The sequence below is a fragment of the Accipiter gentilis genome, chromosome 22 (assembly GCF_929443795.1).
Source record: "Accipiter gentilis chromosome 22, bAccGen1.1, whole genome shotgun sequence".
In the NCBI taxonomy this organism is placed as follows: domain Eukaryota; kingdom Metazoa; phylum Chordata; class Aves; order Accipitriformes; family Accipitridae; genus Astur; species Astur gentilis.
Window position 1 is genome coordinate 20,366,370 of NC_064901.1, and position 27,568 is coordinate 20,393,937.

General features: G+C 41.3%; 1 protein-coding gene across 3 annotated transcripts in view; it reads left to right on the plus strand.

Annotated features, from left to right (window-relative positions):
- The first annotated feature begins 437 nt into the window (after positions 1-437).
- Positions 438-27,568, plus strand: part of LOC126049504 (transmembrane protein 263-like) — a 206,000-nt gene continuing 178,869 nt past the window's right edge. Inside the window, exons 1-2 of one of the 3 annotated variants that reach the window (XM_049825994.1) lie at positions 438-579; positions 14,864-14,954. In XM_049825994.1, coding sequence (XP_049681951.1) covers positions 574-579; positions 14,864-14,954 — 97 coding nt within the window. In that variant the 5' untranslated portion in view covers positions 438-573. Of the gene's footprint in view, positions 580-8,370; positions 8,386-14,863; positions 14,955-27,568 lie in introns of those variants that run through there. The other 2 variants (XM_049825993.1, XM_049825992.1) reach the window with 2 other exon arrangements.

Here is a 27,568-nt window from a genome sequence, read left to right on the forward strand (position 1 = left end):
GCCAAACTTGTTTGACTACGGCTGGGTCAATTCATCTCCCTTTGCAGCATTCCCATCAGGTATACAATGGAAATGTGAGGCGGTGAATACGTTACAATTTGCAAAGCACTTTAACGTCAAATGTCAGGAAGGGTTTTTTACTATAGCGCGGCTGGCGGGGTCTCTCGGCGAAGGCTGCCCGGAGGCCTGGCTTCGCCGGAACCCCTCGGCTCTGAATCTCTCGGAGCATTACTAAAAGCCCCACGCAAGCTCCCGCGGCCGCCGCCCCCGGCAAGACGAGGCCTCGGCGCTAAGATCCACCGTGAGGAGAACGAGACAGGCTGCCCGCCGCCAGCGCCCCCCGCCAAAATGGCGGCCCCTGACCCCCGCGCTTCCTCTTCCGGCCGGGGTTGCCATGGCGCTGCCCCCCCCCCCCCATCATCTCCTCGGCCCAGCCTCCCCCCCTCCCGCCGGTGTGTGTTTACATCGGGCAGGAGGAGCCGGAGCCCGAGCGCCGGGGGAGACGGGGACGCAGCCGACGGCGACGGCCGCCCGCCCTCCATCCCCGCCGGGCGGTGCTGCGGGAGAGGCGGCATGAAGGTGATGCTGGCGGCTGTCACCGGGGCTGGGGGTTCCTGCTGGCGGGGGGTCGGCTGGGCCGCGGCCGGCGGCTCCCGGTAACTGTGAGGGGGCGAGGGGTAGGGGCCGGGCCGGTGTAACGGGGCCGGGCCCGAAGCGGTAAACCGGCGGCGGGAGGTGGTGGCCGTTCGGTCTCGTAACGAAGTACAACTTCCAGAAGCTTCTAACTTCGTGGGGGATGCGGTACCGCTTCTTGGAACCGTCACCCGAGAAAGATTTCCCCCCTTCCTCCATTAAAACCCGGATTGTTTCCTGCCGTGACGGGAAGGGAGCAGCGTGGGAGCCGGCGGAGGCTGCCCGCGTCCCTTCTGGGCTTGTGTCTCTTCTCTGTAGAGAAATTGTCCTGCTTTCCCCGGGCTTCTTCCCTCACGCACATAATCTTGTGGGCAGTTTTACCCCCGCCTTCCCCTCAGCAGCCGTGGGGTTTCACGCTGTGGGTACGCTACCGGGAGTAGCTCCGGCGCTCACCCGTGCTGCTTCCCCCGCGGGCCCCTCCGAGAACGTGGAGGAGACGGTCACCTTCCTCCTCGGTTCGCTGTGGAAAAGTGTTAGGATCGAAATGGGCTGACCTGGGCCGGCTGGCAGCTTCGGTGCCGTGGGAGAGGCGGACGCCGAGGCTGGCCGGGCTATGAAAGTAGTAATTTACTAGTTCTCAGTTGAGAGGTTGTCTCTCCGGTTGTGTGGGTTCGGAGTCAGCAGTGCTGTGGTATTGGTTTTTTCCTCCCGTTACATGCTGTCATATCTCTTTAATTTGCAGGTGTATGACTTTTGAAATGGTTCCCTCTCCTTATTCAGCCTGAAACACGAGGCACACCAGGCCTGTCTCCTGAATTTGTCTAGCAGCAAAAAAAAATTATTGATCAGCTAGATTGTAAGCTCTCTGAGGCAGAAACTGTTTGTAGCTGTGGTCTATACCTATCCCGATGGAGAAATTTGGCTCAGGCCTTCCTCCAAGCCTCTGAGTGAGTGAGTATGTGTTAGAAGTTCCCCAGCTTGTGCAGGTTTTGGGTCCTGGGCAGTGCGTGTGTGCCGGTCACTCAGGTTAACAACCATCTCTTTGTAAAAGGGGCTCTCAATGACCAGTGTCATTGCTGACAGATGGAAGAAAAGGGACAGTTTCCTAGTACATGAAATAAATATTTATTAAAAGAATGTTTCTCTCTATGCACTGTTATTTTTTTGTCTTGCATTTGTTCAAAGCCTGATAGTAAAGAGTAATTTTTTTTTTTCTTCTTTCTATCTGAATGCTTGTTAGTTCAAATAGTGTGGGATAACAAAAAATATGTATGAGGCAGTTATTGGTAAACAGTGCTATGGCTCTGGGTGAGTAGTTGACTTATATGGCAAAACAAAAACCTCAGAGTGCTGGCTGAACGGTACATCCAGCTTGAGGCCAAAACTGAAAAGATTTCCTTCAGCTTCTGTTTTATTGCATGCAGAGTAAACCGCTGATTATTCTTGCTAAGCCCATTACTTCTGCCGAATTCCTCTTTTGCCCCACTGGATGCTTGTGGCTATTTTAGATGGGCTCACTCAAAATACAGCAAGATGTGAGTGGAGTCATGTTCTGATTGCAAGGAAAATGTGTGTGTTTGGGGGGAGAGTATTTTTTTCTCTTTTAACCAATCCTTTATCAGGTATAAGCACTGTGTAGATCTTTTCAGTATAAAAGGGTTCACAGCTTTCTCTCTGACAGGGTAATTTCTTTCCGTGTATACTTCTTTCCATATGTGCCACCTTTTGCTGTAGCAGTTGCCTCAGTTTCCTCTATATAAGATCATTGCAAATGCATGATTTAAAGTCTTAAGCCGAGTTGGGGGGGGGTGGAATCAAATTTTTAATTAACAAGTGGAATGCATCAAAGTGTACACAGTTTTTTACCTCTTAACAGGGGGAAGAAAGGTGTATGTGTTATGTGGGAGCTGGATGTATATCCCTTTTATGGACTTAATCACAAATAGTGCAGTGTGACTTTAAAACAAAGTTGTTGATCATTGCAGGAAATACATCAGAACCAAGCTTTTTGAAAATTCATCTTGCCTGTTTCTCCCCTAATTGTTGTTACTTCTTGGGAAATACACTTGAGTTTGTGTATTTTTAGCAGTATTGGTTTTGAGCCTTTCTCATTGATGCTGGTTGGCAGGTTGCTGAGAAGGCAGGGCTGTCTAAAACAAGTTAATGCTAGTGTGTATAAAGATGGTCTGCCTACTTACAGGAGGGAAGATGCAGGTGAAGAGAAGTGATAACATCAGGGGAGTTCTGCTGTGGAAGTCATCCTTTCGGGATCCATCGTCTGATTGCTGCTGAGGAAACAGAAGTTCGATGTATTTTAAGTCAAATAGCATAAGTATCCTATTAAAAAGGTAGAGTGAAATAAAGTAGTGAGGCAAAGTCATGATTTAAAACTTGAGGCGTTGAAGCTGGATTGGATTCCAGGTGGTCTGTACGTGTACTTTTCTTCTGTTCCCATCTCTTTCAAGCAATGGCAGTGCTGAAAGATGGTATCGCTGGGCCCTTTCAGGCGATGCAAAATATAAAACTGGTTGAGGCAATCAGCTTGAAAGTGGATCATTGCTATATATAGGAATAAATAAGTGATATGTTTTGAATACACCAAGAGCATTTGCTTTCCTTCAAGGGCAGATCATCCTGATGGCAAGGAAATATATCTTTTCGGGCTGCACTGGGAGCCTGGGTAACAGGTCTGTCAGGTGGGGAGGGCAGTTTCATTCATTAGGAAGTGGAGAATTGTGGGGACGTGACCGAATCCCCACCTGACCATCACACTGTCAGCCACCAATTACTGTCCCACGATACAGTATGTTTCCAGTATTCTTCTGCTGTTGCTAAACGCTGGATTTCTCAGGTCTTAGGCAACACTGGAGAATGTGCTTGCGTCCTTGCTAACAGAACCTCTTCACGCCTTATCTTCAACCAGTAAATGAATTGGGGCATTACGATAGTCCCTGATGGCTACCTGGTATGGTTGCTCCTGCAGTGACTGCTTCAAAACTGCTCCTGTCACTGCTCTAACTTAAATGCAAAATCAGAGGAATGAAAGGCATTGAGAGTGTCAGGTTGTACTGAAGTTCTTGTCTGGGGAAGTAAGCCCAAGATGTGATTTCAGTTAAGTAGTTGCTCCCCTTTTTATTGAATTTAAGTGATTCTCCAAAGCAGAATGAGATCTTGTGGTGCTTTGGCATATGCTCACATTTAAGTTATTTATTTTGGGATAAGACAAGTGTCATAAATGTGAGATTCTTCTTTGAGAAACTTATAGCTATATTTAAGAGAATGAATGTGAATTTATTGCCTATAGTTGTTCTGTTTTTCTGACTGCCTGTGATATTTGATGTTGGCAGATGAATCCTAGAGATTAGACAAAGGCAAGGTATTTTGAAGATGAAGCATCAAAAGTTATGGAAAACCTAAGTAAATATTTCTCTTGCTTGTATTTACAGACAGCACTGTTCCTGAAGGATGTCATGGATTGTCCTGTTGAAACTTGGTGTATATGTAACTTTTTTCTTTTTTTACATGTCTTTGATCCTGTTTAGCAGGGCTCTTGACAGTTGAAGTGAAAAGTACTTGGGAAGGGAACGGCTTATAATATGGAGACAAAAGGTATTGCTTTCTATGGAGTATATAGTAATCTTTTTTTTTCTGGCATGTAGTCTTAAATTTGTTATAGGAAGCAGGAGGAAAGTGCATGTAAGTGATAGTGTAAAAGGGAACATGGACTGTATATTCTGTAGATAATTCTGACTTAAATATTTGCCTACCACTGGTCACATCTGGTTTTCTTTATTGGTGAACTGCCTTACAAATTTTCTGGTGGCTTTCTTTTCCCAGAGTGGGAAGAGGTTGCATGCCTTCAAAGTTCTGGGCAAGGTACACGCTTACATTGGTGAGGGCAGTAGTAGAGTTCTTAAGCAGTTTCTTCAGAAGAAATGTTGTTGCTGGTTGAACTTATTGAAAGTCACAGAAGTGTCTTGCGCTTGTGTTAGCCAGTCATACAATCTTAACACTTCTGCAGAGCTGCCTAAGGTCTAGTGCAATTCTTGGTCTTCCTTTCAATCTAAAAAAATCATTTTGGAGGGAGAGCCTGTGCACCTTGCAGATCCTCAAAAGTAAAAGGCAGCCATTACCAAAAGCTATTGCTGCCAGAATGAATTTTTACTTTTGTGTTGCTTGCATTCATAATGATCAAATGTTTTCTCTATCTGATGGTTGTTTAGTTACTGAGTGAAGTAACTCTGCTTGGAATCTTGTATGCAGCAAGCTGTGATCTTACTTGCACTTCTCGCAGTTAGTTTGGAAGAAAATGAGACCTCTATGAAGATAAAAGGGGCATTATTGCTGGCAGTTCTTCTGGCTGTCAACTTTAAGGCATGCAGGCTAGGTGTGAAATTGGAGAGCTTGATAGTACTAGAAGATGTAGTGTGTGTTCTGTAGAGTAAGTAAATATTTTATCTGAAATGTTTCTCCTTTAAAACAGTACAACAATAAATGCATAGAACAACAAACAATACTGATCTAAAAGAGCTCTGATCTGAGTTCAGAACTTATTTGTAGGGAAGGAAATACTTGACTACCTAGCCATCAACAAAATCAATTTAAAATTTGTGTGATAAATACATCATATTACAGTTTCCCAGCTAATTCAGAAATGTTTGATGTTTTGCAGAAAATGCATTTTGAAATCCTAACAAAATAAGGAACAGAAATAAGTTCTGTATTGAATAAAATATTTTATATTTATCATCAATTTCTGGCATTTAAATGGCTATTGGTGCTTCTGGAACAAATTCTTAACATCAAATGGATTTATAGCTTTTTTTTTTCTTTTTTTGGTCTAATTTAAAAAAAAAGGAAGTTAAGATTTTGGCAAGACCCCTTGTGTTTCAAACTGTTCCAGTGACGCATGTTGTGACTGTCTTTTGAGGTGGAGTGCTCATGTTTTTCAAGCTGGGTACATGCTTATGTACTTTGAATTCAAGTTTTCTTGTAGAAATTACTATGTTGTAGCTGTAAGAGCCCTTGAAAAAAATTAATTAAATTCAACTCATTAAAGCTAAAACAGTAGTTGTGCACTTTTGGGGAAATAAATGCATGGAAGTCAGGTAATTCAAGTAGGTTATATGAAACTACTGCTGTTACAGAATACTGCTTAATGCATCCTTCCATGGATTTTCTTTTTTTTTCTTTTGTTTTTTTTTTTTTTTTAAATCATGACCCTACTGAGAATAATGGAAAGGGTACTACTTTTGAAGTCTCTAGCATGGTTAAGAAAATCTTAATGACATCTGTCATATAGGCCTATATTGTTAAGCAAAGGACTTCTCATTTTTATTTCAGACAAATTTCTCATGCTGTCTGCAGCTTTCTAGAGTGCTACTTCCACATTTCGTTAGGAAAATGGAAAATATTTTTTCTGCAGAGTGCATTATCTCATTTCTTTAGTCTGAGTAAAACTGGCACTAATCATTAAATCCACCTGTCAAGGACCAGGCTGGAAAAAATACATTTATACTACATTTGCTAATCGTAGTTATGTAGAAAGTACAATAAAACTGCAGGGCATTAAGTCTTATTATTGCTTGCTTTTGGTTCATCAGCTCAACTGTCCAAGTGAATTTTTTGTCCCTGAAGTCTTTGTTGACAGGCAGTGAATGACTGACAGGGTGTAGAAAGGCTTCTTTCCTCTGAAATTACTTAAATCAGTGAGTGGTCAGTTATCAATATGAGTTAATTGATATTTTTGAGAGATCATTATTAGTAACTATTTAATTGCTTTCAGATTGGTTTGCTGTGATGCAGGGTCATGCTTTGGTCCTGCATCATCTGTGTTGTACTCCTCTCTGTTTCAGAGTCTGTTAGGTGTTTCCATAAAGACTGTTTTTCCTATGTATTAGCCCGCCCTCAACTTTAACAATTGCTAATGTTTGAGTTATGCTGCGCAATGACACTGCCTTCATGTAACTTCTTTTTTTCCAAACAAATGCTATTCAGCACAGTCAGTTTTTGCATAGGAACAGTGTCCTGGACATGGCATGCCCTTCCTTGTGGAGGCAGTAGTTTAGACTAGAATTGACAGGAAATTATGCAGCCTGTTTCAAGGTAAGTTTTCAGCCTTTACAGTGCTACATGGTATCCTTTTGATAATTACACTGGTTAACTGCTCAGAGGGAGGAGTGTTCTCTTTGGGCCTGGTCAGTAACTGATCAAATGAAGTGTGGTTTGTTTGGTTTGTTTTTTTGAAAAACACTCTGGCTTTCTTTCTGTGCTAACATTGATTTAGTAGGTAAAATTCAGATGGAAAATAAATGGTCGATCAAGACAAAATTCAATACAATAATTAGTTCAAAATCCAGAACTGTTTGAACTATCACTGAGCAGACTGTATTGGCTTTTTGCTGTATAAGTGGTGTTATCTGCCCTATATAAAGTGTGAATGTAAAAAGTGTAAACCAGACTGTTTACTGGCTTGCTGAATGGAGAATAGATTGTGGTGTCGTTAGTGCTGTTGAAAAGTTATTTATGCCAAGTAAACCCTAATGGGGATTACTTGCAGTACAAAGTTGTTTTATTGCTGTAGAAATAGGATTTGACTCTTCTGCTGAGAACAATAGAACTCAATCTTGGTTTGGAATCTGCAACATTAAAACTTGCTCTTGTACCCTCTTTCCTCCAGTCCTGTTGTCAAGACAAAATTAAGTGTTGTTAAAATTGTAGCCTCCCTAATGTGTTTGTCCAAATGCAGAGAAGAGCAAGTAATCTAAGCAACTTTTCTAGTTCTTTCTTACAGCGTACTTTGAACAAAGTGCTATTATTTTACACTACTGTCTTCCTCAGCATTTCTATTTCTGTACTTTCCTTTAGTGTTCTAGGGGATTTATAACTGCAACTCAAATTCCCCTTGGGCTGAAACCTGGCACAGAAGCTCTCATTATGAACGAACCTTGTTTTGCAAAATTAAAAGCAAAGCATCCACCAAGAGGCTTTCTTAAACCTACAGGAAAGCAGGAAAAAAAAAAAAAATTTGTGGTTGCAGATCAATTTTTTTTCCATCTGCAGGAAGAATCCAGCTGACTTTGGAAAACCCTAAGGTGTGGGTGTGCAATCAATAGCAATGACAGGTTCAGTGGAACATTCCTATTACATTTAGAAAATTTTAAATGTAAGTTTTAAGTCGCCAATATGCTGAAAATTCATTGCTGAAGTAAAAGCTGCAGCTGCAACAGATACCTGCCTAACAAAGGTACAGTGATAGTTTTAAACTTGTTTCCATTGTCTGAGTGTGGTTATCTGAGTAGTAGTGCATAAGGAGATGGTTCGGTAGTTAATTCAGCTGAAGCACAGGCCTGTAGGTCCTTAGCTCACTGGAAAAGGGAGTCATCGTGTTGAACTGCCTACCCAGTGTGTCTGCTTGTTTAAAATGGTTTTTTTTTGTTTTTTTTTTTCAAACAAACCAACCCCTTCTTTTCCATAGGAATTGAGGCTTTATGTAATTTTATAGAAGCAGAAAGGACTTTCTTAGCCACAAACCACTTTCAAATGTGGAAGATGGAATAATTTAATTTGATTAAACATGAAATATCAAAGATAAGTTCTGAGGAACTTCATAACAGTGATTGGATAGAGAAGAGATCCCAAATTAACACTGTCATTAATGATATAATTGTAGGAAAGCCTGATGAAGGTCAGCTTCATTATTACTGGATCTGACAAGCCCTTTGGCATCTGCACACATTCAGCCCGTTCACAGTATGTATCATCTCTCACCCATTTGGAGAAAGTGACCCTGGGATGAGAAGTGCTGGGGGTTTTGTGGTTTTAGGATGGGGCAAAGTATGCAAATGTGTAGGGAACCATGCGGTTTTTAGTCCTGTGGGCATGCAATAAGCATTCTTTAAACATAATGCAAAAATAGTTGTTGCTTTTGCTAAGATACTTAAAAAATATCATTGTAGTTTCCCAAAGCACTTGACAAACTGTCCTGTACGTGGGGTTTACTTCACTTGTTTCTTCCCACAGGCCCATTGAGTCTTGTAATTCTTTAGGAGTGCATCTGTCCTTTGTAGTTATCAGTTGAGATGTACTTGATGCTACATAAAAGAAGGTGTTGGAGCTGTGCTGGGAAAGCTTACGAGTGGAATCACAGACGTGGAGGGGTGAAGCGTGTGCTGCCACTAATTTTCCTCTGCTAAATTGCTTTACTGGAATTGTGCCTACATAGAATACCAGGTCTGAAAGTCAGTGTTAGGCAGGACAGAGGACATGTGATTTAGGCTGGCAGTTGAACATTTGCATAGAATGAAGTAGCTCTGACCTTGTGAGCTTTTAAGGAGAGGCTTTACAAGGAATGAGACAGTTTTGAACAGTGAAAGAAGTGAGATTCTAGGCTCAAGTCCAGAATGGAAATGAATCTGAAAATGAATGTCAGCAAGGAAAAACTGGAGTAAAATATTCAGGAGCAAGAATGGAAATACGAAGATCTAGGTCAGGAAATAAATACCATTTTCACTTGAAAATGCCCAGGGAAAGTAGTAGCTAAAGCTGCAGATTTTAGAATCGTTTCCAAAGGGTAGCCTCAGAACTGAGGCGCTAATCTGCTGCTGAAGTCATCACTGTGGGCTTTACATTCCTCCAGCTTCTGTTGTGCAAGGGGGAAATGATTACTAATAAAATTCAGTATAATGGAGAAGAGTGTTCATGTTATGGGTTTTCTTTTGGCTTTTTTTTTTTTTTTAAGAATACTGTGTTTCTGTGGGCTGAGTAGGAATGGTAAGAAGGAGCAGAATTGTAAGATATGTGCTGCTGCTTGGTTGGGAACAGCAGTAAAGTGTCTTTCCATTGTTAGTCATAAACTGAAGAAAACTTGGACGTTATTTTCCCCAAAATCATTCAATTTCAGTAATAGTTTTTCCCAGGGTGGATTCTTTTTTTCTCCTTGATGCCCTCCCTCCCCCCTGCCTTTATCAGCCTTGTTGGCCTTTGTTTTGGGGTTTATTTTTTGCTATTCATTAACCTAATCCTGGCTCAGTGAACAGTAATTGACAGACTCTAGTTTGCTTTAAGATTATATACCATAATTAATGTAAAGCTAAGTACAAAAGTAGAGTCTAAAAGGCCTAAAATTAGTGGTGGTGTTGCCAGGTATGGTTTGTTGGGTTTTTTGGGTTTTTTTTTTATTGTTGTTGTTTTGAGATGGTTTGTAGGGACTTTTTAGAAAGCTTAGCCATTTCCACTGTTGACTTGTCTGTTGGGGCATGCAGTGACAGTCTGGCGTCGCTATTCGCTTACATGCAAAATGGGCTGATAATGGTTGCCTGGTGTTGGGATTGCTCCTGACCTGTGTGGGTTTTTTGAGTACTTACTACTCTGCTGAGACTGAGATAGTATAGGCTGTTTTTATGATTGACCATGCTGAAATAATTTGTTAATACAAATGTAGTGATAAATGCAGCTCTTACTTTCAATGTCATAAACATAACTCAGTATATTGTGGAAAATACTGACCCTTACTGCATAGGAACCTTCTTTCTGTCATGCATGGATTTATCACACCACTTGTAAAATACACAGTCTTTAAATATACTGAAAATATGAGCATATCACTGAAGTTCTGGTCAGAATTATTCTCAAAAGTGTTGTATCCCATGGAAAAGCATGAGGTGTAGTCTGAAATGCTCATAGGTGATTTGTCACACTTGTTTAGTTCAGTACTGGCAGTCCTCTCTGTACATAAATACATAGCCTTCTATGAAACAGTATAAGACAGCAAATGAACGCAAATTTACTGGGTCACAGCAGCCCATAATATTTGAGTTAAACTGCACTGTAATGTCAGTAGTCATACCGTGTGATCAGAACACAGGGTAATATGTTCCTCGGGCAGTTTCTGTGAGAATCCCTGTAGGTTTCCTCTCTTGATCTTTATATTTTGCTGTGTTTATACACACCTTTTCCTGGTAGTTCATTAAAATTTTTGGGAGGCACAGAGTGAGCTACCTTGGAATTGGCACATCCATAACTTCAGTTTGGAAGGGTGGGTATTGCCTCTGCTTGAGTTGACTTGTTTCTGGTCAGCTTAGATCTTGTTTTAAATTATGACATAAAAATTGCCCCTAAATCTTAGTGCTCATAGTCAGAAACTCATCAATTGCTGAAAGGAATTGTATGATGCAGGGACCATCTCTGGAGAGCAAAGAGGTTTTTCTTAGTTATATGTTCCTAGGCTCCGTGCCATAACCTAACTGTTCCTGTAATAATACTTGTTTAAATCTGTGCTTCTCCAATGGCTCTAGTGAGGAATGGAACCATATTCTCAATTAAAAATGCTATACAAACCCTACATAATTGAAAGAATATTGTACAGTTAGTAATCTACTGATGTTTCTGAACTGTTGATACAATCTTCCTGCACCCTAGATGCTCCTAGAGGGAGTATCAAAGCAAAAGCAATGTCTCTGTGCATTACTTCTGCCATGGTTGCAGCTCAAAAGGATTATTATAGAATTGCTGGACACTGCATGGCTGCTTATCTACAAGCCAATAACTTACACAGTTGTGTGCATCCCATTCCTCTATTTGTCTGTCAAGGATCTTTAACAATGAAAAAAACATAACTGATGCCTCATTCTTGAAATAGTGTAAAAAAAAAATATAAAAAATAAAATGTTGAGACCAAGAACTTTAACTATAACTTAGTTATAAATCTTCTTAAAGAAGACAATTTCCTGGAATTTTTGATTACTGTAAATTACTGTGCTGCCAGAACTGCAGATACCTGAAGTATTGATTACCAACCTTGCAGCAGACCTGGTGAATTGAACTCAGCAGATATAACTAAAAAAGCAATGGACGTGCTAATATAACATACAAAGCCATTGTAAAGAGACTTTGTAATCTTGTTGATAACACCTGTCAGTGTTTGAGCCTTAAGTATTACTTCCAGATATGGATACGAGAACCTAGGATTTCATCTACTGTTAACTGTTTTACACTTTAATTACTTAGTGAAATTTAGTACCAACGCTGTGCACACTTATTCACTGCTCTCAATGATTAAACTGATACACTGAAGTCTGATAAACACAGATGTTTATGAGACTATTTCTCCTAGAAACTTCCTGTATTGTAGGTCATTATATATAGTGATATCAATGAGATAAGAACTTGCGTTATTCTGTAGAAAACATTTCTAACTTCATTTTAGGAAGTAGAAAATCTGAAGATTTCAAGGTTTCTTGCAAAACAATTCTTGGAAAAGTTAAGTTTGTGGTTACTTGAGAACCATACTTCAGTCTAGAATGTGTTTTCAATTTTTAACATTAGATTTTGAAATAAAAATTTGTAAATCAGGTTTTTTTCAGTGGGTTTTGGTGAGGATTCTCAAAAAATACAGGAAAAGCATACCAAATACAGTTCCAAATATGCTGTGTTGTGATTAATTGTTTTTGAGTAGTGAAAAAAATTCTTCAAAAATTCTGGCTATTTCTGTTAGATATTAAAAATGCTCTGTAAAAGTAGTAATCCTGGATTGTGTATTTTTCTTCTGTGGGATTCCAGTAGCAAGTGTTAAAGTTTTGAATTGGAGGGAAGTAGGTGATAGCAAACAGCATCTCAGCCATGAACTTCATAGTGGTCTGTAGTGGGTTCTGTTTTCCCCACAGCTGGTTTTGTTAATACTAGCTTAGCCCTAAAGGCTGATGTTCAACTAAGATAAACTTTTAGTTCAGGATAAATATTGTCAGTGATAACCACCCTACTGTAGAGTTGTATTGCTAGTGAACAATGAGTAGTAGTTCATACATACAGGGAAAAAACCTGAAATGCCACCATTCACTTTTGGTAGCATTTTGCATCCTCTTAGTATTTATGTAGATAACAACTGTAACCAAAAAGAGCATCGCTATCATGGTCTGTTGTTGGGAGAAGCCACTGAGCAGGTTTGTCTCATGGTAGCAAAGTGAGACTATTGACTATTTTGAAGAAGGAAAGATAATATTTTTCTGACTGGCTTTTCCTTAGTCCCTGAAGTTGGATTGTCTCCTTGGGCAGCATATCGTTAGTAAGGACTTAAGCTTTGCCTTGTGCAGAGGGTTCTGTTGCTTTTTTTTTTTTTTTTAATTAAAGTAATTTTGGTGTTGCAAACTGGAAAGTACAGGCAAAGGATTCAGATTCGAGACCACTTCTAGTTTAGGAGTTCTTATAGTTGTGGTTCAGAATGTTTGCAAGGCAAATATTGGTGCCTCATGTCCTACATGTAGACATCTTTTGTATGAAAATAAGCATTCTGACTTGGTATACTAATGTAACATCATCTTCTCCTTTCTCTCTCTGTAGCATTAATGGGTAGGAAAGAAATGTATATGAATATATTGCCTGTGGTTGATGTAGAAGCTTATTCAAGTACATACTCTATGTTCAATCTGGTGCTCCTATCCAGAATTGTTTACACATTCTTAAAATCTAGATCACATTATTTAAGTGAAGTGGGGACATGGTTAGACCTCAGTGTTGATAACTGACTCCTAGGTTTGATTTTTATTTGGGCTAAGTCAGGCAACTTACTACTTTCTCATATGTACCCTGTGGTAGAAATATTTTTTTTCTCCTTTCTATGATAGCTACTACAAGGTATGACTTAATGTTTGAACTATTTTTTGACCAAGGCTGAGCACTATTGATACCAGGCATTTTTAAATGAGGAGAAATAGGTACATGGCTTAGGTAAAGCTTGCATAGTCATGGATGGCAGAAATCAAGGTTGTGATGGTGGCACTAACACAATAGACTTGTACACTTCCCCTGGGTGCTGTGTTTTTCCCTGCTATGAGACTCTTCAAAACAATGTGGTGGTACTTGTTTTCATGTCCATTTTGTTGAAAGAATGGGGAATGGATGAAAATGTAAGCTACTTGTGCAGAGGAAGAAATTTAGAATGTGTGTTAGTCTTTATAATGTGCAAAATGCGGAAACAGAGAAGGCATGCAATGCTCTTGGGGGTAACTTTGCAGTCACAGGGTTTGGAAAGTATGAAAATAAATCCTGCAGCTTTAATGCTATAAGCCCTTTTTCTTCCTGAGTTCAAATAACAAAGTCTTGCAAGCTGTTGATGTACCAGTGTTTAAGCTGGCTTCTGTAACCTCCCAGCTGGATATGTTAATACACATTTTCAGATATTTCAGACTGGAAACCCATTCATATTTTCAAAGTGCACTCATTTCCTAATGACTACTAAGTTTTTGATTTGACTCTTGACTGTACTAGCATTCCAAAAAGAAGAAAATTAGTTAGTTGGTTTTAAGGAGCTCTGTACCGATGCCTAGTGTTTACTCTGCTGTTACTTAAAAAAAAAAAAAAAGGGGGGGGGGGGGGAGCAGTGTTTGGGGTTTTTTTCTTTGATAGTTTGAAAATGAAAAAGCAACTACACTTTTATAGCTCCACAAGTCATGAAAATACTACGTTTGCAAAATGAATTCAGCATCCTTAAATACAAGTGAATGTTCCTGAAGTCTACAAATCCGGTAACTCTGCTCACATGCTTCCAGCAGCAATGCTGCAGGCTCTTTCCAAGATCCCGAAGGCTAAAAAGTGGAAATACAAAACTTTGGAGGGCAACCTGGTAGTTTTTCAGGAGTGGTTAGTTTAGCACATTGCACATGCAGGCACAAATGCACGTATATTGAGTGGCACGTAGGGGAAAACTATGTGGTCAGTGGATCTGGATGGGTTAGAAGGTTGTAAACCAGTTTGCTTTGTCTTCCTTTGAAAAACGAGGTGTGGGACCATTAGTATAACCCGTGTTGATCTCTTTTATTGAACAGGCCACAGACATTTCATAATCTAGTCTTGGTAAGACAAATCAAAGATTGGATTCTTTCCTGAAAATTCCAAGTGTTGGCGAATCTGCTGCCACCCTTGCTAAATGGGGATTTGAAATTATTATTGCATTGTGTGTTTTAGAAATAGTCATTTAGAAATTGTGCTTCACCGTTCAGTTCCTGATTTTTAGTTTACTCAGACCCTTGTAACTTGAAGAGTCCTTTTTTTTTTTTTCCTCTCCCCTTTCTGTAAGTAATTCAACTGCAAACAAATCTCCCAGCAGCTTTCTCATCAGCTAAAGTGAGCTCCTTGTGTCCTTGCTGCCTGGCATATTATCTAATCCTGTAATTATTTCTGTGGTTCCTTTCTGAACTTTCTCCAATTTACCTCCTCTTGCTGTTCTGTTCTGCAGGGACCTAGCTTAGAAACACAGATGGTGGAAGATGAAACTGAGACAACAAGTGAAGAATTGCCTCCTCATCTGCGGGAGGAGCCTCCCGAAGGTACAGTACTAGCAGTTAATATAAACTCTTTGCATTAAATTGGGGAAAATGTTCTGGCCAAGGAATTCTTATTTATTTATCTATCTGACTTGAGAGCCTATGTCTGCCTATTTTCTGAGAGGGATAAAGCTTTGTCAATGCTGACAGCTGAGCCAACCTCCCAGCAAGAGGTCTAGCCAGCCTCTAAGCCTGCTTTTGCATTCAAAGAAAGCTGCACCCACTGAGGTGCGGTCATTGTTCTGCATTCCCTTTAACAATATGGTTTCTGATTAAAATTGTCCTGCTTGATCATCCTGTCTGTAGGCTTAGGAATAAAATGCCTCCTCTACTGTCTTGTTTGTGATGTTTTGAGCCTTCATTAGGGAAGACTTCCTAAGTAGTCATCTATTCTCTCCTTACCTCTCTCTGCAGCATCCTGCTATTGAAATTGTCCCCAGCAGAGGCTTGTCAAAGTTAGGTATTCTAGTGATTTTGTTTCTTTCCGCTCTCTCTCTTGGAAGCCAGTTTAGCCATATGAGGAGGAGGCAGTGAGACACTGTCAGTCAGTAGGAGGCTCAAAAATGCCAATTTTAATTAAAAACCTTGTTTGCAATGACATGCCCTGGATTTATACAGGGAACGGATTTTTCCCACTGTGGAAATGTTGCAGACATTGCATATATGCAAAAAAAAATAGGTGTTGCTTTCTTTTGAATAGAAGCTGCTAACGTTGCCTTAAGTGATGATACGTTTTGAGCTTTGTCTCCAGTTCAGCAACTTTTAAAACACAATCAGTCATAATCATTGTGGACAGCTTAACCCAGAGAGTACTGAGATTCTTATTAGCAACTTACTGTTAAAATACCATGACATGTCTCTAGGAAACATAAATGTGTTTTATATTATTCCTTTAAGAGAATAACATGCTGATACAGCATTTATACTGACAGCCATTCTTAAAGGGAATATGAACCAAGTAGATGGTTTTAGGAATTTGCTGCTCCATCCCTTCTTGTTGAGCATTCTGTTACAGTTTTCTCATTAAGTTGTAATTTCTTGTTCTGCCATTTCATATACTTTGTGTTGGCAATTACAGTATATAGAGGTAAGTGAAAGGCAGGTTTCTTTTTGCAACTCCTATAAAGCTAGAAGGAAATAAATGTGGAAGACATTGTCATTACTATATATACACACAGGATATAATCTTGATCCTCCCCGCCCCCCCCATAAGTAATGCCAAGTCAGCATGTAATGACAATGCATTGTTGAAGTAAGAATTCTGGTCACTGGCCTGAGCTGATGATTACATGAGCCTAGAGACCATATCCTGGAGTGTAAAACAGGAGATCATCTTGTCCCATCCATTTATCAGGAGTAGTCTTAGATTTTGGACTATGGCTTTGAATTGTGTAATCAGAAGGGCATTTTTAAATGTGGCTAAGTATTTTTTGCAAACAAAGTTTTTGTAATTGAAAGTGTTTGCTTCTGCCTGCAGCCCTGCTGGTTTGAATGATGATGAAAAATGTCAGTATTAATATTCCACTTCTATGACTTGTTGGATGGTTTGGGAGAAGTATGTGCTCTGGATATGCCTGCTTTGCTGGGGGGGGCGGGAAACAGTAATAGTTGAGCTGATTTGGTTAAGCAGTGGTACTGTGAAGTAAGAACTGTGAGTTCTTTTAAGGTCTGAGCTCAGTATGTACTACTTAAATTTGCAGTGATGTTAGGAGTAGCAAAATAGGGTGGATATTGAGAGCACAACTGGAAATAGAGACTACTTTGGAGAAGAGGTGGAAAAATTGCTCCTGAAAGAGAGCCATCAAGATTGTGCTGAACTTACAGCTGGCTCTGTGCATTAGTGGAGCTGAGTAACAGGAGTCTTCCTCGGAAGCTCCTCTCTACCAACATAGACCAACCAGAATTACTATACAGATCATGTAGTTGCAGGAGTGATTACAAATACCCCATGAAAGAAATAGATCTCTGAGGTTCTTTTACTATTAAATACCATTCAGTACTATCTTCTTGTTGTTGCTCTTCTACTGGTTTCTGGTGTCTTCTGATAGGACTTTTCTAGTTAAATCAAATGCTTTGCAATAAATAAATAAACCATGTTGTCATGACTACTGCAGTCTTGTTTCCTGGGATCTGTGAACTGAAGATGATGTCTGCGTGCCTTCTCGTAATGAGCACGTGGGGGATGGAAAGCTCTCCAGAGTCTGTGTCTTTCTAGGACAATCCATTATTTCACCAGATTGCATCATAGTGACTTCATTTTCTAGCTTTCACTGTGTATTTACTCCCCTGCTGAAAGGAGGGGAATTGAAAGCACTGTGCTATATAAATATTGCAGTAAAATAAAAGGTTGCCCTTCAGAGGTTGTCGCGTGTCTGAAAGGTGTTGCAGTATGGCCTTCTACAAGAAAAGGGACAATTTTGCAAGTGTATCATGTACACAACTAAATTGAGTAAGCGTACGTGCGTAACAAGTGGCATAGAACAGCGAACGTTGGTTTCGGGTGCAGTGCGGCAACCCGTCAGTGTTTGAGAAGAGAAAGTTTTGTGGTTTAAAAAGGAGATTAACCAGGCACAGGTAACCAAGAGATTAACCAAGGCACAGGCTGGTAACCTTCCGTGTGCGTAACCTGAATCCATTCGTTTTCTCTGCTGTCAAAGTTAACTTTTTTGTGTGTAAACAAGTCAACGGAGTAAAGGAGTAAAAACGCACCGCTGATACGAGGTCCGGTGAGTGACGCTAGGTATCAGAAAGGGCTTTTTGGTTTAAAACGGAGCTGCCTGATTTTCAACGGCGTTGGTATCCCGTGCCCCGGCTGGACGTGGGAGACCGCGGGGTCCGGCGGCCGGGGCCGGGGCCGTGGCGGTGAGCCGAGCCGACCGCTCTCCCGGCCGCGGGACCGCGTCTGCCGGCCGGCGGAGCGCACCGTTACCTGAAGGGGCGCGGCCGCGCGGGGGCGCTGCAGGCCCGGCAATGCCGCCGCCCCGGCCGGTGGCGCTGGGCCCCGGCCGGTGGCGCTGGGCCCCGGCCGGTGGCGCTGGGCCCCGGCCGCCCCGCGGTCGCTGTTGTGATGGGCTGCTTCGGCTGCGGGAAGCCCCCCGCTTCCAAACGTCTCCTGCACGCATCCCAGTGACCCGGAGAAAGTATTTAAGCCTATTAACTCTCTTCCCCTAAGCTACTCTGTGATAGTACAAGGAAAGCTTTCCACACTTTCTGCCTCCGGAAGGCTGTTTATCCCCTAATGATATTTTACCTCTTGACTTCATGATCCATCTGCCCATTTCACTTTTTAATTTTTTTTTTATCCCCCCCTTCATCTTTCCTTTCTCTTCAATCTTGTTCACATGTTTCTTTTTTTTTTTTTTTCCTTCCTTCCTCAGGGAGCAGTAGTAATTCGCATTTGGAGTGCTGCTCAGGCTAGTGTGCTTAACACTTTGCAGAGAAGGCTATGTGTACAGCAGATTTACTGCCACCACCAAACAGTGAAGGGCAGCGAGCTCTGGAGAAGAGCATGTCTGTTTTAAATGGTATGAAACGCTTTCTTCTTTGCAAGAGGTTCAGCTCGGCTCATCTGTTTGCCACATGTTTGAGCACTGAGCTACTTTCAGGTAGACTCTATATGATCTACGAATGTTTGCTGTTAAATGGCAGTCTGATTGTAGTGAGAGAACTAGATTTAGTTACTCAAGTACAGCAACACCTTGCTGTATCTGCTGCTTATTCATCCACCACTTCGGAGTTCTGTTGCTGATCATTTAATACCGTGCACTGTTAATTGTTATCATCACCTCACTTTTCTGTCCTTTTCCATTAAATTACTCAAAGCGATAGCAATGAATTCTGATGGTGATTAAATCTTCTGTAACATGATCCATTATGAAATGCCAGCATCTCCTTTGTTGGACTACTCGGATCCTGATCTCTTCTCTTTGATGAATCAGTGACCCTGACCTTGTTCCTGCTTGTCCGTGCTGTTGCCAGTAGGCTGAGCGAGGTGATACTTCTCCTTTGTTCAGCACTGGTGAGGCCACGCCTGGAGTGCTGTGTCCAGTTCTAGGCTCCACAGTATGAGAGAGACATGGACATCCTGGAGAGAGTCCAGCAAAGAGCCATGAAGATGATTAAAGGGCTGGTGCATCTCTCCTATGAGGAAAAGCTGAAAGAGCTGGAACTGTCCAGCCTGGAGGAGATAGGAGTTGGGGGATCTTAATCAATGTGTACAAATACCTGAGGGGAGGGTGTGAAAAAGACGGAGCCAGGGTCTTTTCAGTGGTGCCCAGTGACAGGACAGGAGGCAATGGACAGCAAACTGGAACACAGCTGAACATAAGGGAACACTTTTTCACTGTGAGGGTGACTAAGCACTGGAATGGGTTACTCGGAGAGGTTGTGGAGTCTCCTGCCTTGGAGATATGCAAAAGCCATCTGGACATAGAACTGTAGAATCATAGAATAGTTTGGGTTGGAAGGGACCTTTAAAGGTCATCTAGTCCAAGCCCCCGGCAATGAACAGGGACATCTTCAACTGGATGAGGTTGCTCAGAGCCCTGTTCAACCTGACCTTGAATGTTTCCAGCGATGGGACATCTACCACCTCTCTGGGCAACCTGTTGCAGTGTTTTACCACCCTTATAATACAAAATTTCTTTCTTATATCTAGTCTGAACATGGTCTTGGGTAGCCTGTTCTAAGTGACCCTGCTTGAACAGGGGGTTTGGACCAGATGATCTCCAGAGGTCCCTCCCAACCTCAACCATTGTGATGCTCTACCTCATATGTACTATCTCTGTGTATTTAAAGTCTCTTTCTGAAGTTCCTGCATATATCCCCTGTTTATTACACCAATTCTTATGGGAAAGTAGCTATACTCTGCCAAACTGCTAAATATACATTTCGGGAATGTATCCTTGGTAGATGCTGGGGTATGGCTGTAGTTTCTTTTGGTCCTACATTGTTAACTAGCACTGAGCATACTAAAGCTTAGTGCAAGGTGGTATGGCCTGGCTGAAAAGCAATGTTGTTGGTTAACAACAGTAGCCCCTCCTGAGAGTTTACAGACCAGTTCTTTCTTCCATGGTATTTAAGTATTAAGCATTAAGATTTTTATCAGCCAACCTACTATGACCAATTTGGCAATAAGCCTGAGTCTTGTGTCTGAACCGTCTGCTATCTCTTCTGCAGTTCTCAGACCTAGCAGAGATGTTCCTTCTTTGTTGCAGACAGATTGGGCCTTGTGGAGTAAAGCTTTATTAAAAGCAATGGGTCTTAGCAGCTCTGCAGTATATAACAAATCTTGGGAAATTTACTTTCCAAATAACTGTGGTGTTCCTAATTCAAATTGTTTTACACTTGCTGTGGGTAAAGAGCACACATGGATAGTTACTGTAAATCAGATGATTTGCACCAATTTAGAACGTAGTATCTTGTGTGAGCCTTATAATCTGTCTCCATGGAGGCATATAGCCTTTTCGGCTGTTTTATATCTTCTGTAAGACAAAAGTATATTGCATGCTTCTATAGGAAGCCTTAGGACTCCTTATCAACAGTTTGGGAATCTCAGATCCAAAGTATCTGGGAATTTTGTGGGTTACTCATTCAGGATTGGCTTTGGATATAAGTATTTTACCTAGCTGTATTATCTGTACAGATCTAACTAAAAAAAAAAAAGAAAGAAAAAGTACAGTTGCATTTCAATGGAGTTACTACCATGCATTTGAAATTTCTGAAATTAATTAGACTTTTAACTTCATGTTGGGGTATTACAAGAACACAGTGATTTGCTGAAGCCAGCAGATGCCAGAAGAACATGCCTGGTTAGGCATCTCATCTGAGATGAGACGTTCAGTTCAAGTCCATGATACAGGTGTCTAACTTTGAAAAGGTATATTCCTATAAACAGATCCAGTTTTGATGAATGGGTGGCACTTTTCCAATTAGTTTGCTGAAAGTATTCTTTACAGAGAACAGTTTCCATCAGAGACAAAGTTTTATTGTTGGGCCAAATGTTTGCTGCAGTAATTGCCATACCCAGATTTAAATCCTGCAAACTTGAGCTGCATCGTGTTTAGCATCATCTTGTTGCAGTTAATGTTTAATAGGTTTGTCTCCAAACTGCCTATATCCAAATAACCACCAAAAAAATCACCTTGGAAAATGGTGCAGTTAATAGCAATTCCATTTACCTTTCAGCGTTAAGCTCTGTACTAAAAACTGTTGCTTTTTCTGATATAAAGTAACTTTAGTAAAGTTGCTGTGGCACTTAGTGTTATCTACTACACACATACGTAAGTATAAGTGTATGTAGTCTACCAGATGAATATCTTGAAGTTCTGTGAAGCTGGCAGCGCAAAACTATGATACCTGCTAAACCCTGTTCTGCTTTCCCAAGTCAAATCACTCTTCAGTGTGCTACCTTGTGAAGTCCAACAGTCACATCCTTCTACAGAGGAGCTCTTTAAATGATCTGCTTTTTTTGTCTAATGGCCAGTTGGCAACGTTCTCAGCCTGGACTCACCTCTGCAGTTCTGTGTCTTATAACTAAAGCAAAAGACTGGAAACTGGGACAGCTATAATCTATTCCTAGCTCTACTGTTGACTAATTCTGTGGCACTAGTCAAGTAGTTTGGCCTTCCTTGAACCATAGTATTCTTTGTGTATGAAACAGAAATAACTGTTCTTATTTATGCATGAGGATGGTGAAAAAGCAAATTGTAATTTTTTAGGCTTTTAGAGATAGAAGATACTTGAAAACTGAAACAGAAAATGTGATCATAATGTATAAATAATACAAAACTTTGCCTGATCTATAACTCTCAGGCTTTTTTTTTTTTTTTTTTTGAGTCCTCAAGAAGGTGATTGGACTTGTCATATAACTTCAAATAGAAAGGCAGGTTTCTTAAAAAGCAGAGAAAGAAATTAGAAGTGAGGCTGTCTGTTCTTTGGAGCTGGGACTTTATGTACCTGGCGTGTCCTCTCATCTGTAAAAACATTTCCTGAGCTACTTCTGTAAATGGCCCGGGGCTGATGAGCAACGTTTCAGTATCATCTGTCTCTCTTTAAGGCACGGATTCCATGCAGCCGTACTCTTATGCTGGCCAAAACAGTTCTTGTTTCTGCAAAAGAAATGACCTGGAGTGTCAGCTCAGTCTTGTGCACAAAGTCTACCTTAGTATTTCTGGTAGAGCTGTAAAACATTTTCACATCTATCCAAGTTCCAATGTTGTGTTTTTGTTTAATTTATTATCATCATTGTTTTAGTAAAAGCAGAGATTCTTCTTTGTTTAAATTCTCCAGTGGCTATATTGGCTTCTTTATGCTTTATTTAATTTTGTTCTCTGGGGGAAATCAGCAATCTGAAATGGGAATAACAGTCAGCCAGTGTCTGTGTGTACCCTTTTATTCCCTCTTTCACCGCCCCCCCCCCCCCCCAGCCCTTCTCTATTACTGCTGCCAGCAGCTATGTTACATGGTCTCCTAGAAACAGCATGAAAGCTATTTAAATTGTTTTTATTCCTCTTCTCCCTCTGCCCTATTCTTTCCTCTTCACTATTTTTATATGATATAACGAGATGTAACTTTGACAGCTCAGCATCCCTTTTCTCTACCCTACTCCATGCCCTGCAAATCATTCTGTCACTAAGTGTTGTATGTGTGCACAGCATATGCTGTTAATGGCAGTATAAATAGCCTCCAAGTGCCTGGCAGATTCCAGAAGAAACGTTCTTGTAACTTAAGTGTGGGAAACCTCTTATCAGTGGATCTTGTTAATACAGTAACGTGTGTTGTGAAGTGAGTCAATAACCATCTGATTTTCCCTGAGGGTGTTTGCACATAGGATGGGGCAACAATAGTTTTACCGTTTGTCTTGGCACAGTAACTGTAAGTAATGTGCATCATCCAAATGTAAAGACATTTCAGGGTGAAGGGCCAGTGGGAAGCCTCTGACAGAAGACACATCTTTATCAATTACTAGTGAATGTATTTTATTCTGGCAATAGGGTTTTGAACTGCAGGAGTGACAGAATTCTGTTTTGTGAGTGAAAGCAGCATATCTTATTACCTGGCTGAAGTAGCAGACGTTTGTCACCGTTTTTATATTAATTAGAGGCATATGAAATTATGAGTGTAAAGGAATGTATATTCTTTTACAATGTATTTTTCATTTTGAGGGGCAAATACATTAACATAGAGATGCAGCCATTGTTTTTAAAGAAATCTTTTGGACTTGTTGATCAGTCCTGTTCAAAAGCTGAAAAAAGAAAGCTGTGCTTATTTGTTCCTAATGGACTAAAAAAAGAGGCAAGTAAGTCTCACTTACTTAGAGCTACAGTCTGAAGTACTAAATAAGAATGAGCAATGCAGTAAATGCAGGTCAGGAGTGAAATTGAATCGGTATATCAGTGTGTTAACAATGATGGTATCTTGAACTCCTAAACTATCAGAGTATTATAGCAGGCAATTAAATCATAAGGTCGGTACATGAGGCTGTTAATTCTGCCTCAGAACTGAGTGAAATGCCCAGTTAACATTTCATAAACATCTGTAGTCTCAACCTTGTGCCTGTCTTGATTTCAGCTGTTTGTGAACAATTTGAGCCGCTACTTTGATTACCAGTATGATGGCATGATTGCACCAGCCTGGTCCCTCCTGGACTGATTATTTTGGATCACAAAAACAATCTTACTCTGAAGAGTAGATTTCTTTTCAAAGCTGTTTATGAACTTAAGGATGAGCTGTAAAAGTGAGGGGGTTTGTGTCAATTTTCTTGCCCTCTGGGATAGTATTCTAGAAAAAGAAAATCTTCATCTACTTTGAAATTGGGTAGAACTCTAGAGTAATTTTTATAGAGAACAGTCTTGCACTAGGATGTGTGTGTGGAATTCTCTGTCTTACTTATTTACTGATCACAGTGAAGACAAATGCATGTTCCTTATTAATGTGGAGGACTCTCAAGTGATTCTAATAAACTTCTTTGGCATATTATGGGGGATCTGTCCTCTTTCAATCTGGCTGACACTTGCCTGGTCAGAAAGAATTTAGCTAAGGCTAAATTTTATGCTTACTCCTGTCTTTTGTTATGCCCTCTCTGTACAACTAACATACTACCATTTTCAGTTTTTGCCAAAAGTATGTAATATTCAGCAGGATATACCTGCTGCAAAAATTTTAGATGGCATTATATTTTTGGGTCTTGTATTATGAAAAATTAATGTCTTTTTTCACATCATACTCAAAAGGAAATAACATAAATATTCTTCATATAAAATACTAAATCCAGTTTGCAAGTAATGCTAAAAATTTAGCCATGACATTTTTGTGAATTGTGAGAGGGTCTTAGGATCTGGGATTGTTAAAAGAATGTATTGGAATCTTCTTACAATAGAAAGAACAGATTTATAGTCTTGAACTATAACAAATTTTATTTTCTAGCACCTGAGACCTGATCTTTGGAATAAGTGAGAGGTGTTGAAGTGGTAGGCAGGAGATGAACAGTTTACAATGTAGCTGTGTGAGCCATTCACCAAAATACCTGTTCATTCATTTAAGAGTCTAAGAAAGAAAGTGTTAATGTTGTTGACTTCTGCTGTTTTTACCTTTCTGAAGTTAAATTTTATTTTAAAGATATAATAAAAATAATCAAGGTTCTGCCTTATGCAGAAGTTCAAAGTCCAAGTTTGTTGTTTGGTTCCTGCCCTTCCGCCCCCACTGACTTCTCCAGAGATTTGTATGTGGTGGTGGTGGGGGAGTGTTCTGGATTTTATTCTATATTAGTTTGTTCTCCCCTAGAAGGTTCCTAATACAAAATTGGACTAATTCTAGCTAATTACGTGAAGTCACCCTCTTTGGTTAAGCCAGCCATTTTTATGTACTGGAAAGTGTGGTTGTATAAAGTGCCCAGTACCTCTCACTCACCCCTCCAAAAGCCAAAGAACAAATCCCCAAGATTTAATACAATGTTATTACAATATGTTAAAGTTGGGGCTCGCTCTGGGAAATGCAAATTGAGGCTGCAACTTTGGTTTAGTGTTTTTATAGCTTGAGAACGTTATTGTTACTGTTATTGCAGTATTTTGTTCCTAGCATCTTGAGGGCTGTTTTTTGCTCAAAATATTTGACTTACTTAATCAGGTAAGTGAATGAGTTCTTCCAGTCTATGGATCTTGTACCTTCGTGTTGAAAAAGGAGAAAACAAATTTACCAAGCCTGAATATTGCCTAAAAATCTCCTTTACGTTATGTAAAGAAATCTGTTTCCTGTGAGGTCTGCAGATGTTTAAAAGGTTGTGATTAGCCGAACCCAACTGTAATTGAAATACAGTTTGGTCATTGGTTTAAGCTTAATGTGTGCCCACGCAGCTACTGAAGGAGATGTTCCTACATTCAGTCCTGGTTGCACGTTACCAGTTTTGCCCCACTGCACGGCCATGTGTGTTTGGTTCTGGGCACAAAAGCAGCAGGGCACCCAAAGAGAAACAGTGCCTCTTTCTGGAGAAACTGTGGATGTAACTGGAACGAATTAAAATTCACATCATTCCCATGGACCGTGGATGGAAGGATGGGTTGTCCAGCCGAGTAGAGCCTGTGGCATGCATGTGAGCTTGTATGGAACTGAAGGACAGGCTTTGGGTCCAGTGTGTGCTGTGAAGCTCTCCCGGCTTTTTCACTGTTTTAGCGAGGAAGAGAGGTACAGCTGCAGGCATCATTAAAAACCTCTTTTGTGATAGCATGTAGGAGGTCATCCTTTGATGTCCCTGTTTCTAGTAACTTCAGTGTAGCACAGTAATTAAGATAGTGAGGAAAGCAGAGGGTTCTTGGCTCTCAAACTTAATCCTCCTGGCTCCAATCCAAGAATCATTAATATGACATGAGACGTTTTGTTGGTATTTGATTAACTGGGAGGCTTGTTCTTGTTTTGTGTGACACATTGTAAGTTAACCACCCAGCATGCTGACATGTGCGATTAAAAACAAACACTTAAAACTGAATGGAGAATCCGACTGCAAGTGCCCCACAGGGAGGAGCCTGCCCAGAGGGACTCGGCCGGGAGAGGCCTTACCGACTTTTGTATGGATCTGGTGCCGGCTGCGTTTGAGCTCAGGACTGTATTCACGACTGTTTATTTTTAAACATTTTCTTCAGCTGTCTTGTGCAGTTAAAAGACTCCTGACAAAATCTGGGAATAGCAAATGACAAATTAGAGTTGCATTGCTCAAGCAGACTGCCCCACGGCGATCGCTGAGGTGCGAGCTGCTGCTCTTCAGCCGTTACCGGCACCTCTGGGCAGCCCGGTGTGCCTGCCGCCTGGAATGACGACGCTCTCCAGCCATGGGGATTTTCCATACACCTGCTTGCTGGGAGCTGTGGCGGCTGTGGTGGTGCCGGGAGCTGTGGTGGTGCCGGGAGCTGTGGCGGCTGTGGTGCTGGTGGTACTGGGATCTGTGGCGGCTGTGGTGCTGGTGGTACTGGGATCTGTGGCGGCTGTGGTGCTGGTGGCGCTGGGAGCTGTGGTGGTGCTGGGATCTGTGGGGGCTGTGCTGGTGGTACTGGGATCTGTGGCGGCTGTGGTGCTGGTGGTGCTGGGAGCAGTGGTGGTGGTGGTGGTGTGGGCGGCCCGGCAAGAGGGCTGCCGAAGGCTAGCCCAGGCCGACGTCTGCCTGCCGAGCTCGGGTTTAATCCTGTGATGACAGAGACCATTAGCGTAATAGAGCGGCCTTTTTTATTATATCACAAGCTTACATCTGCTGTTTCCACCAGTGTAAATTCCAGGACATCGAGAATGTGTCTGGGCTTTCTTATTTTATAATTAACTGATTAGTTTCACAAATAAAGGTTGAAGAGTTAGCAAAGCGGTTTTTCCCTCTAGTTCCCTTCTCATTCTCCTCTTTATTGTAAGGTTTTTAACCTTCCCTTTCTCGTTGAGGTCCCTGGTGTGGAAACCATTCCACATTTCCTAGTCAGCAGCAGGGTGTCTTTGAAGGAAGTGTTCCCCAGGCAGGGAACTAGGTCTATGGGTACTAAATATCCAAAGGAGAGAAAACTGTAGCATGCACAATAGCCGCTGAAGGCTTGGTAACCCTTAGCTTTATTTTCAGACCTGAAGTGTGCCTCACAGCATAACGAGAAACCTTCTGCTGATTCAGTGGGCACTTTCAATTCCACTTAAAGCAAAACGCACCCTCTGACCTGTTTGCAGACAGATGTGCAATCCCTGTAAAAACACACAAATCCTCCTGTCTGGAACTGCTGATCTACATCAGGTGGTGTAGCCCAGAACTGGGTGGCCTCGGAGGGCCCCTGTTAGCTCCTCCTGGAAGGGAGAGCCATGGGGAGAGGTGCGGGAAGGTGGGCGCTCCTCAGCCGGCTGGTGTGGCAAGCTGTGGTTGCTCCAGGGCACAGCTCCTGTGGCTGTGGCAGGGCTGTTCTGGTTTTGTCAGCTCTGCAGGTGAATGCTTCTCTTCCAGTTTGTCTGCTGATTTATTCCTGAAGCAGAGTAGTTCCTTGATTGATTAGTGACTGTGAGGATCTGTTAGAACATATTTTGGGGAAGGGGTAAGCAGGCCTTGTGTAAAGCTATCTTGTTCTTGAACACCAGTATCTGCTTTCTTTTCCTTTGAGGCGGGG